The sequence below is a fragment of the Strigops habroptila genome, chromosome 7 (genome assembly GCF_004027225.2).
Source record: "Strigops habroptila isolate Jane chromosome 7, bStrHab1.2.pri, whole genome shotgun sequence".
NCBI classification, from domain to species: Eukaryota; Metazoa; Chordata; class Aves; order Psittaciformes; family Psittacidae; genus Strigops; species Strigops habroptila.
The window spans coordinates 34,242,694-34,263,668 of NC_044283.2; the positions used below are offsets into that span (position 1 = coordinate 34,242,694).

The 20,975-nt window shown below is 43.1% G+C and overlaps 1 protein-coding gene across 4 annotated transcripts in view; it reads right to left on the reverse strand.

Moving 5' to 3' along the window:
• The window catches only part of STOX2 (storkhead box 2), a 148,845-nt gene that overhangs the window by 27,992 nt on the left and 99,878 nt on the right, over positions 1 to 20,975 (reverse strand). The window contains exon 1 of one of the 4 annotated variants that reach the window (XM_030492083.1): positions 20,650 to 20,726. The exons of 2 other annotated variants lie outside the window; for them this stretch is intronic. In XM_030492083.1, the coding sequence (XP_030347943.1) occupies positions 20,650 to 20,692 (43 nt within the window). In that variant the 5' untranslated portion in view covers positions 20,693 to 20,726. Of the gene's footprint in view, positions 1 to 13,209; positions 13,243 to 20,649; positions 20,727 to 20,975 lie in introns of those variants that run through there. One more of the 4 variants, XM_030492086.1, reaches the window with a different exon arrangement.

A 20,975-nucleotide genomic window follows, 5' to 3' on the forward strand; every position in this document is an offset into this window, starting at 1 on the left:
CCTTCAGGACCGAATGAAATACAAAGGTCACCACCTCCCTATGCTGCAAGACCTAGGCTTACAATTACCCTGGCAGTGAAAGAGTCAAACCCAGCCTAAAATAGGTCCGTGCAAGTGCTTCAAGAGGACAAGTAAATAGCTTGTATAGTAAAAAACACAACTAAGAAACATCACTTTTGTTTACAGGCCTATGGCCACTATTCTGCAGTAAAGCCATATTATAAACAGGCTAATTTACAAGTGTAAGGTAAGCTGGGTCCTTTGCTGCACCTGTAGTTACACAGTAGCCAAGATCTCAACATTAAACCCTGGGCTTTTGCTATACACCAGTCATCGATTTCTGTGTTCCCTGAAAAACCTCAACCCAGGAAATCTTCCTTCAACTTTACAGGAGTTTTGCCTTCCCTGGGGCTACAGGATCGGCCGCAAAGCCTCTAATGAATCTAATTTGGCACTTACAATGCTTGGGTCCCCCAGGATCATCCTGCAGAATTGCTGCTAAGCCAACACCCACTTTACAGCAACCAAACTCATTCCAAGAAGAAAAATTTCTGTGGGCTTTAAAGGGAATTACAACAGGCACCTACTGAAAGAAAAAAACGAGTGCTCCAATCTGCTTTTCATTTGCACCAGACAACATTCATGCAAAGCTAAATAGCTGGGCTTGTGCATGCAGTACTGTTTTCGTACACAGGTACAAGTTCTTGCAGCAGTACTCATGCTACGATCACCAAAGTTAAAATACTGGCAGAAGAAAGATAAAGGTAATATCACAGCCTGAATACCCTTTCTCTCTAACAAATCTCCCTAGCACTTCAACCCAAATTATAACGCCAGGACCAGCCTGACTACTCTGAACAGACTAATACAACTGCAAGTTGAGTGAGACAATTCCTCTTGCACATGTGACGCCTTAGAGACACCCAGAATGCACTAAGCTTGCACGTGCACCTAGGGTGCACATACATCTCATGCGCACAGGCACCTAGGTATCCTTTCCTCAATTCATCAGCAATTACACAGCTCTTTAATCAGTATTAAGAACAGCAAGAAGTGCCTGATACCTCAAGCGTGGCAGAGAGAAAAAGTGAAAGGAGAAACCAGCAGCAGGGAAAATGGAAATAAGAAGGTTCAGAAGAGCTAAAGTTGATGAATAAACCAGTGCTGCCGTCATTAGTCATGCTACTCAGCGTGACCTCACAGGAGGAAGGCCTAGAGAAAATTCCCAGTCAAGGCAGCTACTCTGTTCCTCCATCCCACATCTCCCCCCAGCATATGACAGGAGTTGGTATTGAAACAAAAGCTGCCTTACTGACAATGTACAGCACAAACACGCCATGTACTTCTCTCTGTATAACTCCATGCATGCACATGCATCCAAACAGACCAGTACAGAATACGGCACAGCCTGAGACAGATCAATCTCCATCATACACTGAGAAAGATGATGATATAAAAATCCTATTTTCTTCCTTTGCACATGTATTGTGTTGGAGTTGAACACAGACTCCTTTGTGAAACTCCATATTAGCTTGCATACATCCTTGAGTCCTCCTGAGCCAGGGCCTAGGATTCCCTTCCTTTGCCACATAGCCCCTTCATCATCACCAGAGCGAAATTCAAGAGGAGAAAAGGAATATGCTCAAACAGGGAGGCAGAGAACAAAAGATGTTAAAAAAGACCACCACTAGAAGATGTCAAAGTGGTTACCAAGAGCATAGGAAAATTCAGACTAGCCTGTACCACTTTCAGTGGATCCCAAATTTTGGAGGCTAGTGTCAGCACTCAGCATTCAGTCTGTAGCTGCAGAGACTACAGTCATCTCTACCATGATTCCTTCTACAAGAACCAACTTCACAAAGCAGGAAGCCATGCAGGACAGTGTCAAATGCTTTGCACAAGTCCAGGTAGATGACATGAGTCATTCTTCCCTTACCCACCCATGCTGTAACTACTGTAGGCAGCCACCATATCTGTCAGGCACAACTTGCCCTCGGTGAAGCCATGCTGGCTGTCACCAACCACCTCCTTACTTTCTGTGTGCCTCAGCAGAGTTTCTAGGAGGATCTGCTCCATGATCTTGCCAGGCACTGAGGTGAGACTGACTGGTCTGTAGTTCCCCATGTCTATCCTTTTTCCTTTTTTAAAAATGGGGGTTATATTTCCCCTTTTCCAGTCAGCAGGAACTTCACCAGAGTGCCATTACTTCTCAAATATCATGGATAATGGATTAGCAATTACATCCACCAGTTCTCTCAGGACCCATGGATGCATCTCATCATGTCCCATGGACTTGTGCACCTTCAGGTTCCTTAGATGGTCTTGAACCTTACTTTCTCCTACAGTGGGCGTTTCTTCCTTTTCCCACTCCTTGCTTTTGTCTTCTGCAACCTGGGCAGTGTGGCTGAAACACTTGCAGTGAAGACCCAAGGCAAAAAAAGCTGTTGAGTACCTCAGCTTTCTCCATATTCCATATTCCAGGTAACCAGGTCTCACGCTTCCTTCTGGAGGGGGCCCACATTTTCCCTCATCTTCCTTTCATCACCGAGGTACCTATAGAAGCTTTTCTTGTTGCCCGTGATGTCCCTGGCCAGATTTACTTCTGCCAGGGCTTTCACCTTCCTAACCTGATGCCTGGCTGCTTGGACAGTTTCTCCATATTCCTCCCAGGCTACCTGTCCTTGCTTCCACCCTCTGTAGGCTTCCTTTTTTTGTCCTGAGTTTGTTCAGGAGCAACTTGTTCATCCACACGGGCCTCCTCCTTTTTTTTCCTGATGTTCTCTTGGTTGGGATGCATCGTTCCTGAGCTTGGAGGAGGTGATCCTTTGATCCTTGAATATTAACCAGTTTTCTTGGGCCCCTCTTCCCTCCAGAGCTTTATCCCATGGTATTCTACCAAGCAGATCCCTCGAAAGGCCAAAGTCCACTCTCCTGAAGTCCAGGGTATTGCTGTGCAACCTCCTCACTGCCTAAGGACCTCAAACTCTACCTGCACTGCAGCCAAGGCTGCCCTTGAGCTTCACATTCCCCACCAACCCCTCCTTGTTGGTGAGAACAAGGTCCAGCATAGCCCCTCTCCTCATTGTTTCCTCTATCACCTGGAGAAGGAAGTTATCATCAATGCATTCCAGGAATCTCCTGGATTGCTTATGCCCTGCTGTATTGCCCCTCTAACAGATACCAGTGGTTGAAGTCCCTCACAAGGACCAGGGCTTGTGAATGCAAGGCTTCACCTATCTGTCTATAGAGCGGCTCATCTGCTCAGTCTTCCTGGTTGAGTGGCCTGTTGCAGACCCCCACTGAAATGTCCCCTGTCCCTGCCCGCCCTTTAATCCTGACCCGTAAGCTCCCGGTTGGCTCCTCATCCATCCTCAGGCAGAGTTCCAGGTACTCCAGCTGGTCATCGACATTGAGGGAAACACCCCCTCCTCATCTACCCTGCCTGTTCTTCGTGAGGAGCCTGTATCCTCCCATTCCAACAGTCCAGTCACAGGAAACATCCCACCCCGTCTCCATGATGCCAGTAAGATCATAGCCCTGAAGGCGTGCGCACATCTAACTCCTGTTATTCCCCATGCTAAATGCCTCTATGCAGACGCATGTAAGTTGGGCCCCCAATGAAGCCAACTTACTGGCTGGAGTGGCTGGAATTCCTTTGTGCTGCTCTTCAGGTGCCCTCCTGCTGACCTGTGATCCCTCTCCAGGTTCTGCGCATCTGTCACCGGCACCAAACTGGTAGAAGTGGGATGGATGAAGGTTCCCCTCAATCAGATAGATAAAAATGTACACTGCTGTTTCTTTAGGAAATGTCTTAATCCCAAAAATTTTGACATATTAGTGCTCTACTAATAACCAGTTATTTGCAGAATGCTAATAAGTTCCACTTGGCTTACCTGAACAAATCTCCTGGTTCTTTAAGAAATCACTTACAAAAGCACAAGAGGGAACATGATCACGGTATTAAATTCAGCAATATCCCAACAAGTAATGCCCATCTGTTTTTGTGCTAATGTTGTCTAGGAGCTTAAATTACTCTCTCTTTTTTTCTCTCCTGCTGCTTATACCCTGATGTATTTGCAGAGAACATACCTCCCCTCCCTCAGGTGTCATTCCACTGGCTTTAATAAAAGCACTCTCTTTTGGCATTCTTTCGCATGTCTGCCCCCCTGTCCCTTTAATCTTTCTAGAGGACTCATCTACATTTACTCAAACTTATGTAACTTTGCTTTAAAAAGCAACCACCAGAATTCTGCACCATGTTCTGGTGCTCCAGCTAACCTCTCGCCTGCATCAGGTACAAGGAAATGAAAATTTCCATACTTTTAGCAGAAATACCCTGCCCTATATATAGTAACTTGCTTTTTCTCACAGCTGTACTACATTCACTGTCACCAGTTCCACATATCTTTTTTTATGCTGCCTGCAACTAACGAGTTTGAAGCAAATACTCCTGGTTTTGACTCCCCAGACCATGATCTTGTCCATTATACTTTAACAGATCACTCCGTGGATATGATGAAAGATAATTGACAATCTAATTCTTACTTGTTATCCATTTTTTAAGCATCTCCACTTTATCACATGATAAAAAGCATCATAAAAACTGAAATGAAAAACAATCAATACTTGAAATGTTACCTAATGCAGGACAGAACCATAACCTCATTACACACTTGCTAACACAACAACCCACTAAACAGCATGTGAATGAACCTATCACGTCCCAACAGGAAAAACAAAGCAACCCACAAAACTCCCTCCCTCAAAAGCCCAGTAGGTAAAACAATTCTCTTTTTAGAATTAGAATATTATATTTCACTTATAGCTCATTAGTAAGCATGTGATATTTTAAACCACACGCAGAAGAATTCTCTAACAGATTTTCTAGCTAGGACCATGGGATGGGAGGGGAGGGGGGTTTGGGGATTTTTTTGCATAGAAACCTGTTACTATTAAATTAATTTGATTAATGTTAAAGCAATATTGTCATCAGCCATGGCACCATCCCACCCCCTCAAAAACAAAGCCTGTCTGTTTTCTGGCAGCAAACAGTAAATGCAAGGAAAGACAGAAGCAGTAAAAAAAATCTGACACTAGAGGAAATTTGGCAAGAGAGAGTGAGCACATGAAGAACAAAAGGGAGAAAAAAACCCCAAACCAACAATGATAAACCGAGATGTTTTCTTTTAGGGTGGAAATTTTAAGGCAGAGGAAAAAAAACCCCTTTGCAAATGCTCTTGAAAGCAGAGAACATGGCTGTTGAAACATAACAATCAGCGTGTCTTAGCCAAACATTCTTCACTATCCTTTTCGGTTTAGCCAGAACACATTTTCAGTGTGGCTGATGGGGATCAGGGGATGCTGCAGCACATACTCGGTAAGAGCCTAGTCAGCAGCTAAAATTCTTGAAAGGTGAAGGGACATTAGCAATGCAACCCAAGAACATAGCATGCCCTCTCATCTATATCGACTGCTGTCACCATGGAAGGATTTTTATCCCAAAGATGATACTGCAGTGCTTACAGCTTTTCAAACAAATCGTGATGACCGGCAGAAAACTTCAGGTTAAAGTAAGAACCTGCAACATTGAACACAAGTCCCATGGTACTGCAGCAGCCTTTACCAGCCCAGTTTTTCCTGGCTAGGAGAGAACTGATGAAAAGGCCAGGCATGGAATCAATTAAAATAGTGCCAAAGTGGTTTTAAAAAGAAAAGGTTAGACACCCCAAAGATTTAGCAGTTGAGAGTTTATTGGGTCATTTTCTCCCTGTGGTGGAAAGCAGAGTTTTCACTATGCTGCAGTACATTTAAGAAGATGTACTTTAATGCTTATGAAATCAAAATATCTTACACCCTAATACAAGAAGTAGCTGTACTAGGATATTCTGCTTCTATGATCTACCTGTGTGGAGTAGATGCAGTGGCCACTGTTTCCCACAGCAGCTCAAAATACTTTCCAATTCTGTCTCTTAGTGTCCCCTGTGTGGGGATCAGAGGATGGGAACATGGGAAATGCCATGGCACAACAGTTCAGCAACTCACTACATCTGCTGCCTCTCCCATGCTGGTCAAGCACCTTAGAGGAAGCATTAGAAAAACAACTGCACACACTGCCACTAGTGTATACTGCATCTTAAACTGTTCCAGACAGAAACAGTTCTTTTGAGATCCTCAAGAGCTGGCAGATCGTCATTTCTTCTCCCAATTAGTATGACTACCAGCAAAAGCAGCAATCAAAAGCTACCTCCCCAAATAAATGACAGTACCTGGAACAGGGGTTCCCAGAATGAAACACCTAGATTAAATGTTTCCTCCTGTCCATTTCACATGGGTTTTGTTTCTTAATTTTACTGAGCACTTGTTTTATTACAGAAAGCAGGAAACCAAAACCTGTAACAGGCATTTTACTACTATTACAACAGTGACACCTCCCTACCTCCTGTTCTTTTCTGTACGTGAAATTTCAGGAATCTGAAAATATCCCCATACGTGAGCCATAAAACTGAACCTGGTTTCCAAAACAAGGCTGAAATTACCAGTTTCACAGACCTCTCTTGCATGACTTCTTACATATCTCCTTATTTACAGTCTTAGGTTTAGACTTCGAATTACCACTCCTTGACTCATCTAACAGGTTCATCACTGACTGCAGCAACATGCAGACCGTGCTCCTAAAAAAGTGAAACCCAACATATTTGAGCACTATTTTGTCAGCATTCCCTGCATTGCCTCACATTATACTGCTGATGTCACTATTCTGCAGAATTGCTCAGCTGTTTTACTCAGCTGTCGATAGTGCCTTCTGAAGTCCTCCTCAGCAGTCTTAATGAACCTGAACAACTGTGATCTGACAGATAGGGTTACCACTTCATTATCCGTTCCATCCTTCACATTTCTATTACAGCTATTAAACTCCAAACATTTGGTACTGATCCCTGATGCACAGAACATGCGGCACAGAACACTGCTGACCATTTCTAGGGACCAGAACTGGCCATTGTTCTTTATTCTACTCTGTATTTTAAACTGAACTCAACAAGACTTTACTCTTGGACTTTCACCAAGCATTTATAAAGCACTAGAGCGTGGAAGAGTCCTTGTGCTCCCCAAGTGTCGCTATGACCCAGTTTTCTGAAAGATGAGAGCACATAAAAATAGCTGTCTCTTTGCCCTCTTATTCAGTATAGCGACCTAAACTAGGATATCAAGACTAGATTCCTGAGATGATCTCAGGAGCTGATGATAACCTCAACTTAAACTGAACTAAACCAAAAGGCTAGCAAAAAGAGAGATCTGGGAAAACTTCTTGATCAAATCTGACGAGTAACTACTGGACACAGAGAGAAAATAACATATAGCAAAATTTTGAGATCAAAGCACAGGGGATGTAGAAATCCAAACTCTGAATGATTACATTTTATGCCACAGCAAGATATTTTCTTAAGACACACTGAAAAAGTAAAGAGTCTTTCCTTATCTTGTCCTTATTCTGGACTATAAGAAAAAAGGGCTTACAGTTACTGCCATATTCTTTCAACGAGCTGTCTCACAGGCAGTACTTTAACTCACCCAGACCTTATGGGCCCAAAGGCACATGACTCCTATTTAGAAGCATAAAAAAAGGGTCTCTGTCAGAGCTGGAGCTTGACAAGGCTCTCTGCTCCAAAAGCAGTAAACACTGAACTGCACATGGTGAAAGGGATGGTACATGCCCCTCTCCTCCCCTGGCCACTCCCTCTGGGAGGCTGGAACCACTGCACAGACCAGCCCTCGGAAACACCTCAGGGGATATAAGTAGCCCTGAAAGTGTTTTTTGAAGCCTCTGCTGTTCCTCCTGCTTGTTTGGTAGTTACAAGTTTTAGTCTAAAAGAGCTGATATAGAGGCTACTCTACACCAAAACCTAAGCTTTAAAGATTGAATTAGCAGCAGAAGATAGGAAAGAAAAAAACACGACGCAATGCAAGTAAGAAAAAACACAGGAAAGGTTAAAAGGAAATGTGAGGGAAGAGATGATTTTTGTTTGATTCCTAAAACAGGCGATACAGCATATGTGATGTTACTGATGAAAGAGGACTTGCTAAAAGAATCCAAATGCTTAGCAGGGCTAAACGGAAGCAGGAATAACCACCAAATGGTAAGAAATAAAATTAGTACCTACAGCTGTAAGAAGGCTGGGAAAATATAAGGGTCTACAGGATTGCTGGAATAAGCAAAGTGGGAACGGCTGCGTGTACCAGTGAAGAAAGAAGTGAACAAAAGGACAGTTGTTTTGTGAAGGCCAACACGCATGTGTTCTGCATCCACTTGGCATTTGCCTTTGTTTTGTTTTCTAGGCTGACCTTCACCCCGTGTCACACAAAGGATTCAATGAAAGCCTCTGCTCAAAGTCTCAATTAAAAGCCTGAAAGAACAAATGTATCTTCTGCTGCAGCCCAAAGCCTGAGCCCAAAAGCACTGAGTGCCAGTGACACAGCAGAGGGAGTACCCCGGCAGCTCAGATATGAGCTCTGGCTGGGGGAAGCTGCTTCCTTCAGTGGCATTGAATGAGCCCTCCCAGGGTTTGGAACAGGCAGAATAACTAAAAATAAACATTCACCTTGATCTCCAAAGGGTTGCTCCTAAGCTTTTATGACAAAAGATCAAAGCTAGGGGAAGGATGGGAGCTTACAGGACAGTAAAGAAAGCTGAGAGTAAATTAGTAACATGCATGCTAATAAGACACACATGCAACATCACTCCATTGAGGGAGAATGCTAATGGTTTGGGCAGTTGGAACGAAAACATGTGAAAGCATTTAAGCACATCATCACCAATACTTTCTTTAGAAATGTTCTGCTGCTTTATGAGAAGCTCTTCAAAACATACACGTGCATGTACTTTCAGAGAAAGAAGGTGTAATCCACAAGAACTTTGAAATGCAAGGCTACCCGAAGTGCATCCTGCATGCTGCATGTGGTCTGCAAAGCCTCTCCGTGAGGCTTGTGACGTATTTTTTTCCTAATTGTGGTATTTTATTTTCATTCTGGTACTACATTTACCTGAGGCATTGTAATGTAGATTTGTTATGCAGCATACAGTTTGGTACACTCTTTGAACACAACTTGGGGAACATCGGTGTAACAGGGCTAAGATGGAAACTGACCTCAGGACTTTGGTTCTAAAAGACTAATTTACTGCCAGAATTATCTTGGTGTAATTACACCTATGTAAATCCCCATTTATTATATAATTTTTTTTTAACCTGATTTAGCCTATACAACTTCCAGAACCTATATCAATGGGGGCATTTGTACACGCATAATCCTGCTAAATTCCTCTGATGACCTATCACATCTCACATAAAGTGAAAATTAAAAATGGAATAATCAATAGTAGAAATAAAATATTAACTTTATTAGAGATGAGAATGTGTCTTCCTGTTGTTCAATCATATGCTCCCTAACGTACTCCAAAAGTAAATGTTAAAACAAAGAAATTACCCTCTTCTTTTACTAATGTTTTTCCTGGGTTCCAACAGCTTCACTCTTCAAGAGTAGATAATCACTGACATTTAGAGTTGCAAGTACTATCTCTCTAAAAACTTCCTGTTATGGTCAAAAGGAGAGATATTAAAGGAGCCAAATGTGGTTGCTATTGCCATATGTTGTTTCTAATAGTCACAGCTTGAGTTTCAAAACTGATGGAGATTTGCACTTCCCTTTATCTCCACTGAGTGTTGCTGTACTCTCAGTACTTCTGAAAAAAATCAGGAGTTACTGAGGTGTTACTTAGGAGCCTAATTTTAGGCACTCATTTCTGGAACCTCGCATAAAAGCTCAGACTTGGAACATGAAAAGAATCCATGCAGGTAAGCTGTCTGGGAATATATGAAAGTCTCAGACACAGTGCCTGAAGTTACACATCTCCTTCATACTTCTGATTCTAAGAGCCTAAAAGTCTACTTTAGGGCATAAAGGTGATTCACATGTCTTTTGCCTTGCTCCTGACAAACCTTTTTCAATGGAAATTTTGATTTAATTAGCGTTTCCAAGCAAAGTTTTGGATTTGCAAAATTGTATTCTTAACATGAAGAGGTATACAGAGTAAGGAGTTCTTGGGTTTAGAGAAAATAATTCTGGTATTCAGAGTCGTTTCCTCATGATATCTCTGGAGACTAAGAATGCAAAAGCCTCGTGTAACTTCCCAGTGACATTTTCTTCCTGATAACTTCTTTCAAGGGCAGGAGTAACCTTGCCAAACATAATCACCACAAATTTCCCCCTCATAGGCAGGTTCTGACTGTATCATTCATCACCTACGCAGACACATTATGCAAGCCTGTTTGCCAGATGCTGCTCCTTAGGAAGTGCTTGCAGAACACCAGAAGTACATAAACTTTCCCCCCAGGCCTCCGGAGGGTGGGCCATCTTCAACTATGGCTTCTACCTACAGTGAAGTCACAGCACTGGCGTGGTGATATCGCAGCATTCTCCGTAGCAACAGCCTATGAGGTCACAAATAAAGGATTATCACTTTGCTGCAGGATTAAGGGAACTAAGAAGCTGTTCTGTCAGGAAGATGGGTTTTACTTTAAATAATGGGAATTAGGAGAATGCTGAAGGTAAATGGGTTCTAAATTGTCTTTGTCTGACATGCACCCTTTTTTTCAAGAATACTGTAAAATAAGATACTGCTTTCTTTGACAGCTCCCAAGTAACGGAGGGAATTGCAGTCTGACTCTTGAGCTAGTACATGAGAGGTGAATCCTAAAACAACTTCTGTATCTTCAGACTCCTAAGTCATTTGACTTTGCAAGTGCAGGCAGCGGTCAGACCACTCTCCTCAAACTGTCTGCTGATTAGTTTATTCACAAGTGACCATCTTGCCTTAGCTCACCTTACTCTTTAGGCAAGGATTTGTGAAGATGATTCTATGCAGTCTATGCTACCAAGAAAGATCTTAAAAAACCAAAACAAACCAAAACCATTTTAAGTTACGGTGCTTTAAATACCTGTTTAAAATACAAGAAAATTATTATTTAGAAGAATCTTCCCTGCAAAATATACCTGCAGTCACGGGAATCTTTACAGCAAACATTAGTGTTAGAATAACACACTCTTACAAACAATTTGATTACACTCATCATGGTTCGTTTTTTCCCAACAATATATAGATCATAGAATCAATTAGGTTGGAAAAGATCTTTAAGATCATCAAGTCCAACCTAGGACTTTACCCCAGGACTGCCAAGTGCACCACTAAACCATGTCACCGAGGGCCTCATCTACACGTTTGTGAACACTTCCAGGGATGGTGATTCCAACCCTTCCCTGGGAATACAGATTATACCCTAGTGAATACCCTGTTTAAAAGTTTTTATTAAATACAGAATTCCAGAACCTGTTTGAAACTATCCCAAAACCTTTATCTCCTTACTTCCCCACCATGGAGCAGACCAAGAATAGCACAATCACCTGCCAAACGCTTCCTGGCCCCTCAAGGAGCAACTGAGGCTTCCGTGCAACAATCCAGAGCACAAATTAAAAGTTAATTTGGTTTCAGCTTTTAAAGGGAGTTACAGTCTACCAGGGGAGGGGGGGGGGAATGAAAGGAAGTATGATACCAGGTGAGAACAGACTTACTACATTATTCACAGAAATCCTATGCCCCATGCATGCTTGCACATGAAAACACTTTTCCCCATATTTTTGAAGTAACTGCCCATTTTTCCAGATGCCTGAAAACTCAGGCTGCCTGATGTCTGGAAACTAGCTACTGCATGCATATAGACTCACCTCACATGTGCAGCAGGTCCAACACATCAGGTGTAGTATGCATGCAAAATTTACCCATCAGGGACTGTCCCAGATTTTAAGATTAGGATCTAAAAATCCTAAAACAGCCTGGTTTGTAATTTACAACTTGAGCTGTGACGCAACCTAGAAGCAGTGTGAAAGCATCTTGCAACTTCAGGAAAATTTTGAATAAAGGCCTGATTGCAGCTCACGGAGCTGAAGGAGAGACTTCCAGCATTTTGAGCATAGGCACTAATACCAATTCCCATTCGAAGACCTGAAGAAAGCACTGGACAACATTGCAGTAGCTGATCAAGACTTAAGAGTCATAGAATCAACTAGGTTGGAAAACACCTTCAAAATCATCAAGTCCAACCATTACCCCAGCACTGCCAAGACCACCACTAACCCATGTCACTGGGGTCTCATCTACGCAGTTGCTGAACGCTTCCAGGGATGGTGATTCCACCTCTTCCTTGGGCAGCCTGTTCCAATACCTGATCACCACCTCTGCGAAGAAATTGTTCCTAATATCCAATATAAACATCCCCTGGTCCAGGTTGAGGCCGTTACCTCTTGTCCTATCGCTTGTTACTTGGGAGAAGAGACCAACCCCCACCTCACTACAACCTCCTTTCAGGCAGTTGTAGAGAGCTATAAGGTCCCCCCTGAGCCTCCTCTTCTCCAGACTAAACCCCCCAGTTCCCTCAGCTGTTCCTCACAGGACTTGTACTCTTCACCCACCAGTGTGGAAAATTCAGCTATCTCTTTTGCAGTTGGATGACTGTTAAAAACGTTGAGAAGAAACAACATAGACAAACTGATGAGATGTTTCACAGTGTTTTAAATACGCTTTGAAATTCTGTAACCTATTTAAGAACATTATTCGTTTCTTTGCCCTCCAGCACTAGCAATCAACAAACTCAAAGGAAGCGCTTAGATAAACCAGATTTACTCGCTTTGCCACTAACCCCCACAGCTTTCTAGGCCTGTGGATAACGGCCGACTCCAGCAGCGCTGTAAGACATGCTGCCTTCACACGAACCGGGCGCTTGCACCGGAGCGGGGTTTGACCGCGGCCGCCTCCTTAAACCCGCACCGAAGGCAAACACACCACCGGAACGCTGATTTCCCAGCGGGCCGCTGCTGCGCAACGCACGTTCCGCCGCCAACACGCCCCGTGCTAATCCTGAGCACAAAAGGCAAGGCACCATCCACGCTCCCCGGGAGGCGGCAGCGCGGCCGGTACAACCGGCCGGCCCGCCGCACCAACCCGCACTCCCGCGCGAACAAGGGGGATCGCGGAGCGCAGCCACCCACCCACCGCCCCGCGCTGCCGAGGAAGCTTTTATTGTGCAGCAAAGCGGGTAACCGACACGAACGGGAAACCAGCGCTCCCCCGGCCCGGCCCGGCCCGGCGCGGCGGTACCTCACCAGCGGCACCTCCCGGCGGCGCTGAGGCGCGGCCGCCCCGCCCCCGGCCCGGCATGCCCCGCGCGGGGGCACGGCAGCCGTCGCCATGGCAACGCGTGGCGGCAGCGTGCGGGGCCCATCCCACCACCTCCCTGCCCAGCTCCTAGGGGAGATCGGGCAAGGGCCGGGGGCCCCCGCCACACGAGAGGAAAGCGATATGCACCTCGTTCGAAGATGCGATGCTACCCCCACCTCTGCACTACACAACCGAACCAGGGGCAGTGGTTTTCCTGCACCCCTGCCATTTGGGGTGCAGGACACGCTCCTCTGTGTGCTGCTGCCACCTCAGGAACCACCCAGGTCCCAGCCAGGTGGAGCTCAGAAACAAAAGTAAAAGACTTTTTATGTTTATTAGTTTCTGTGGGCTTGGGTTTCTGGGGTTTCTTTGTGTTTTCGTTTGAGGTTGGGGATTTTACATGGTGGTAAAGCAGATTTGCATCCAACTCCTGTATCAGCACTCTGTCCTCACGAGAAGCCTTCCCACCTGAAGCAAGTGGCTTGGTAACCCCAGAAAAGCGGTCAAGGCACAAAACCCCCTTTGCCTCCCTGAGGGCGGCAGCGTGATGGGATGTGTGCTGCTGACGCCATAAGTAAATCTGAACAGCCACCGCAACCAAACCCACCCCCTTCTTCAAAAGGTTAAACCCCTCAAGGATTTTATGCAACTATTTACGTGGCTTCATAAGTGATCAAAGGTTTTTGTTGCTTTGCTTTTAACGTTTAAGAAGGTAAAACGGACCACAGCAAAATACTCCCCTCTGGAGCTACTCCAGTAGAATCTAAACTTGAATGGAAACTTGGGCTGATTTTCTTTTCCACCGTTTAAAAAAAGAAGTTATCACCTAAAAAGACAACCATAAAGGAAGTGGTTTTGTACAAGGGTGGAAAGATCGACTACCTCTATTTTGAACAGATGCAGGAAGTTTTATGACCCAAACCTGCTTTGTAAAAATAGTGACCAGCATGCATGCTGAAAACTAAAGCTGTAGAGCATATCAGAAAACTAAACCAAACCACATTTTCCACCTTTCTTGCTTCCACTTACAAAACAGTCTGACTATATAGCCTTAAAAAAAATAACCAACACTAAAATCAAGTAGGAGAATTGGTTTATAAAGGCAAATCGCAGGGTAACAAAAGGTGCCTGCTGTGCACCCTGTGGATGAATTTGAACTTTGCTCTGAACCTGGGCCAAAGGCTTTCTTCACAAGTCTAAATGGGCTTCTTGATGTTTAGGGCTGGTGTGTCTCACTGTCCACAAGCATCAGCAACATATACAGCCCAATCAGACCAAGCTGATAGATGTTTAGGAGAAAGCTAAAGCAGTATTTGTGTCACAGTAACTCGGTGTTTGGAAAGCAGCTGATGCAAGCCCTGGTAAGACACGGGAGGTCTGCAGCATGCTGTGGTCAAGAATCAGCACCATGACCTCATCCTTCCCCAGTATTCAGGCACAAGTGAAGCTGAGATCAGACTAGCAGCCAATTAACCACTGATTCAGACTGAATTTCAATGTTCTTCCCTTTATGAGCTCACTCACAATTTGAATTACTTAAGGAAGCTGCACAAATGCTTTTATTCCATACTTTGACATGCAACCCACTACTGGAGCTGGCTAACTTGAAAGAAATGGAAACTTTCTGATTGAGCAATGGAAAAAAAAGATTAAGAAGGTAACACAGCAGAGTAATACCAATTTTGAAAGGCAACTGCCACCACTCTAAGCAAGACTGAGAACTACTGCATGGCAGCACAGGTGCTAGGATCTCCCTCACCTGCAACTACACACTGGAAATGCACACACAATCCATAAGACCACTGGCACTGCCCTTTCATTCTTAACAAACAGCTGAAAGAGTGAAAAAGCAAACAAACAAAAAAACCCAAACCCAAAAAATCCCCTCTAAATCAAATTTCCCTGTGCCAGACAGTATAAAAAGCAACAGCGGTCAATTCCTATGGTCATGCAACCTCTGTCATACAGGAAAACCCAGGCCAAGGCTCAGCATAGAAGCTACAAGCAAAGACAGCATGAAGGTTTTTAAAGCGGCATATCACCATATTGGCTCCAAAGAATTTTCTTGCCCATACAGCAATTTCCCACAGTATTGCTTTGGCTTCTCTGTTTGCCATTTATCTCTGAGACCTTCAAATGCTGGCAATCATCCTTCCTTCACTAATGCCACTGAAGCCCATGACTTCCTCTACAAGCTGGTTAGGAGGAAATGGTTCTTTACTGGGTGAGATCAGCAGTGTCTGGCATTTTATAAGATCTGAAGAATATCGTCCCTGCCCCAAGGAGTTCACAGCCTAGTTCAGACAGAGCCAACGTGTTTCAGATACGATCTATGAGGCCATGGAAGCATGAGATCACTTTCTCCTTGTGATCTTCAGCTTTACATACTTATCCTATTTAGCTATTACTCCTATTTAAAAGGTTCCTTTGGAAGGAAAAAAAAATAGAAAAAGAAAAAAAAGGCTCATAATGATTTTATCAGTTTTGGTATTTGGCTTTGGGCCAACCAAGTGCCTTCAGTTATTAAACATTCATGATTTCCTTTTTCCTCAAGTACAGGAAGAAGAACCTGGCAAACAACCAGGGAGGACAAGATGACTGACAATAGCTTACAGCTAAACTAGCAACTGCTCAACCAAATTGCACAATCCATAGAAGATGTGCCACGACTATGAGCTTAAGGACGATTAGCCTACAATCAAAGCCACTATTTCTATTGGCATCTCTTGTTTGTATTTAAAGGAAATAAGAAAAAATATCCTCAAACAGCACAAGCGAATTCTTCCAGCCACCAGGAAAAGCTTCAGGGCAGATCCAGCACACCTCATTCCTGCAGGCTAATTCTCAGGATTCCCTAAATGGCACCATTTAGGTGCCATTAGGAAAACAGCTTTGAATTCAAAAGCCAAGGGCAGCTGATGGAATGTGCCTGGGTCAGCTTCACACTACCCATGTGGCCTAACTCCCCGACCATCCACACAGGTCTTGTTGTTGTTGTTGTTCAAACAGTCTGTGTTGAACACTGGTGCAGCAGTCACACTGCTTATGTTAACAGAGCTGACAGTGGGTCACAGTCAGCTTTGGTCTGCCTATATAAAATGAAGTTGTGCTTACAGCCCCTAGTACTTAACATATCCTAGACATATGTTTGGCCCTTGTAGGCCTCTTTTTTTTTTTTTTATTTATTTTTTTTAAATCTAAGCATCTGGAAAGCCTCACTGAATAGTTTATGCAAAATGGTCTCTCCCATGCCAGAAATCTTCCATGTATAACAGAGATAGTATTAAACAGGTAATAAAACCCTCTATATATACCCATATTGCCACTGGAACACTCATGTCACATGCATACATTAGAAATTAAGAAATTATATACTCTTGTCTGTGCTTCAAACCTTACTAGGAAATCAAGTGCTTTTAACAGGCAAAACATCTAAGTTAGCAGTGGAACCAGAACCAAACTCCCCTCAAGACCTCTGGAGAAAGTAAAGCTGAACTGTGTGCTCAAAATCAGCTCACAGCACTCAACCCTTGTTCAGCTGCACTGCCAACAGGTACGTTAGGGTAAGCCTCAGTAAGACCAAACTATCCCACTGGAAAACAAAGCCATTCCTAACATCTATTTTCAGCTAAATCCTCTGGACTAATACTGAAAATGCTGTTGACCGGGTGTCATCACTGCTGCTTCAGATGGCATGAGGAAACCACCACCAAGCTGGTGGTATTTTGAGTTATTTCTCCTTTGTTCATAGGAAATTGTAAGTCCTTACATAGACAAGTCATCGTTTGCTAAAGTATTCATAGATGCCTAACTGCACAATAGATCTAACCAATCTAAAGACTAACCATTGCTTTCCTCACCCATTCCAGGATTGCCAGCATTCATGGTTGATCCTCCCCGATCAGTTATTTTAGGGAGCTAACCCAGCAGAAGGTTAGTCCTGCCAAAAAACACTGAATATTTTATGCCAAACCCTGACTGGGTGCCCTGTTAGGACAGAAGAGGCCCTATCCCAGACCAAAGTAGGAGGCAGCAGCCCGCAAGCAATGCAGGTATGGAGAAGCAGGACATCCTGCTTTGGAGGTCACTAGTTGTATGTAAGAACTGCTCAGTTATCATTAAACTGCATTGCAATATGACTACTCACCACAAAAATGACAGTCACCAGTCTGACAGCAAGTCCATGTAACAGCTGGAATTTTCAGTGTTTTAAAAAGGCTTACTAAAATCACCTGGTTTAACGGCATCTGCGTTCAGGCCTATCCACACGGGTTTTATTTACAAGGGGCAGAGTTTGCAAAAGCAAGCACAGTTGGTCATATCCAATAGACCACTGAGACTTGAACAAAGTAAGGACACATAGCTGGAATAAACAAGGATCTAAGCAGCAAGCACCCATTCCAAAAGTGTGTTAAAAATAGTGCTGTTCTGACAGAGACAGCATGTACCCATTTTCATAAGAAGTACCAAGGATCTGTTAAAAACCATCACAAGCTATAAATGAGTTTCCTAAGGAATATGGTCTATTAGACATCAGATACCAACCATTCAAGCGGAAAATAACATGCAGGGGAAGACAAGCAGAATCCCACATTTCTCTACCCAGCTGCTGGAGTTATCTCCCCAAAACAACAGATGACACACAGTCACAAAGAATGGCTTCACATGAACAACTTCCTACTGTGTAGAATACAATTCCACAGATATTCAAACGTACCAGAAAACCATACTCATATTGTGAAACACTCGCTTTGGAGAGAGGGAGAAATATTTTGACAAATGTCAGAACTTCCTGTTACTGCATTCCTACATGAAGTGTTTCTTTCTTTCCCTTCAAATTAGTTTGTTCTGAAAGGCTGCATTAGGTAGAACAATATTTAAAACATTTAAACAGTCAGATTTGAAACAAAACAGTCTGATCCTGCTGGAATTAAGTATTTCATCTGCCCTAAAAATATGGGTTTAGGATTTTCTCCCACACGAAATTTTACTACTTTGGAGCTCTGTTTCAAATCAGAAAACAATTTCCTTAGAATCCAAAAACCTCCACAAAATAGAGCTTCTGTCTACTAGTCAACCATACGTAAGCCTCAAGTTTTACAACACAAGTTTCAACATATGTCCTTACAAGAATATCCAGTATCATGTATTTCCTCATGTGAAACTTGAGAATCTTAATACATTAGTTTCAAATGAAAATTGCCATTTGGTCTGAGCAGGATTTGAACTTGAAGTGTTTTTGACTTGTTCTGCAGCTCAATCCCTGTTTTGTTAATTCATCTCGCAAACGCAATACTCGATTGATTTGCATGTGTTTATAAATATGTATGTACAACTCAGAGTAGGAAAGCAGCAACACCATTACATCAGCCTCAACACCTGCACCATGTTGACTGAAGCAGAGAAGACTGTCTATTGTTTATCTTTCTTAGTAACGTCTAACTTCCCAGCCTTTCCAACTCTTTACTTCTCTGCCAGTAACAGAAATCATGCTGACTCTATTTGACTTGTAATTTCCACTGTGACTAGAGAGGCAGGTCTTAAAGAAAAACAAAAAAAACCCAACCAGAAAACAGTGAAAATATCTAACAAATATTCCTACAATTCTTTTAATGACATTTGCCCCACGTGCCCATTTGTGTGGAAAACGTTTAAACTGTTCCATTTAAAAAAGTCTACAGTCCTAAGGGAGTTTTTAGAGTTATAGACAAAACATTTTCATGCAAATTGAGGGCATTAAGCACTTCATGCATGCAAAAAATAAAAAAGAGCTTGAAGAAATGTTTCAGAAAGAAAACAGGAATACTGTAAGTCTGAGACAGAGATCTTGTCCATCACATTCACAGAGAAAACAAACTGAAAAGAAACTAAAAGGAAACAGCTGATAAAGTGTAGAACGGATTCTTTCCAAAGACTAAGTCAGCATCTAAAGCAAATGACTGTCCCAACAATTCTTCTAATCTAAAATGTAAAACTTAAAAAACATCTTTTGCACCACAGAAGTTGACCACTTTTTTATACTAAGCAACACATTTAGGCAGAAAGGACAGTAAAGATCAAAGCCAGCCAGCACTGGGGGAGACACTCACCATGCCTCACCTAGAAAACAGTGTTGGTTCAGCAAACAGAAAATTCAGACAGAATTTTCTGAGACCAAGACTGCTAGCCAGGACAGCAGCAGGGTAACAGCACAGACTTCTGACGGGACTAGTAAGGACAAAATCTGGTTTTTAAAATGTAACCAGCGCTGTTTGTGAAAAGGTTGAACAGTCACCTGCAGCAGTAGCAAGAGATGGGACTCAGACCCCACTCTTCAGATTCAGGCCCCTACCAGAAGGCAGCTGTGGGAATGTTACCTGGAGAAGCATCTGAATACCTGGAAGACAGGCTACAAAGGAGCAAGCATTAAGACAAACCCCTGCAGGGCAGCAGGACTGCTTTGGAAATGTTTATTTTTAATTTCAAATCTTGATTCTGAAGTGATAAAGACAAGCCCCAAGCAAAGGAACCAGAACAGGGAAGTTGTCTAGAGCGTGATTTCATCCTCCCCGCCTTGAGAGTTGCTCATCAGCTCAGAGGGACACCGTCAAGTTCGGCAGCCCAGGCTTGCTGCTGTAAGAATGTGGAGCTAGCAGGGTTTTTCAGGTCAGGCTGAGACCTGGTACAAGGCTGCAGATTAAGCAACTTGAGTGAGGAGGGAGTCTCAGGAGCAGACAATTTGCTCCTGGGAGTAAGATTTGGAGTGCCTAACCAAGCATTTCTGTAGGAAGGGACTGCCAGCCCTCAGTTTGTTCCTACTTTGATGTTCAAGAGATCAGAAAGGGTAACCACCTTTCTTTAAGTGATTAGATCATGCTAAGAAAACATTGTGTCACCAATTTCTAACACATATAAGAATACTCTGGAAAAATTAATTTTGGTTGTTGCATTGCAAAAACTCCGAGACTGTTTTAAAGATCTGCTGCAGTTCTGCCGTAGTTCTGCCTTAAAGCTCATCAACACTTAAAGGCCATGAAAAGCCAGCATTTACTCACTGCTAGCGAACGTATCAAATAGCAATAATAACCAAGCATTGTCAAAAGAGGTTCTAACTAGTGGACAGGTTCTTGAAGCCTGGACACAACATTCAGGCATTTGTCTGTCATCTCTGTGATCTTATGCCTGAACGTTGTCAAGAATATAGATTATTTGAGTCTTTTTGCAGTCTCTTATTGAAGCCCAGACCCTTAATAGCATCATTTAATATTAATTATCTATGACCAAGATGTGAATGAGAAAGTCCCATAACATTCTTATTGCCTCCCACAAAGATGAGCACCTAACACCAGCTCTTTTAAATGGAAATTTAATGATGGATAGTGTCTCACAAAACAAGGCAGACATACCACTGGGAATGTCCCCATGCTTCTGTTGTATTGGATGCATCATTCTTCTAACAGTCAGGGCTATTCATTAATCAGCTATTAACTGAAAAAAATAAAATGTCCATTAAAAAGTAGCACCAACTTTCTGAAAGTGCAGTAAACTAAGACACAGACAAACTTTAAGAGGCAGAAAAGGATTTTAGCTAGAAACTTCATCCTGAACTTCTACTTTATCTAACTGGATCTCATACCTTGTAGAGGGCAGCCACAAAAATCCAGGTAGATTCCGAGCATGTTGAAAGAAAAAAAAAAAAGGGAGAAAGAAAATTACCATCTTTCAGGGATAC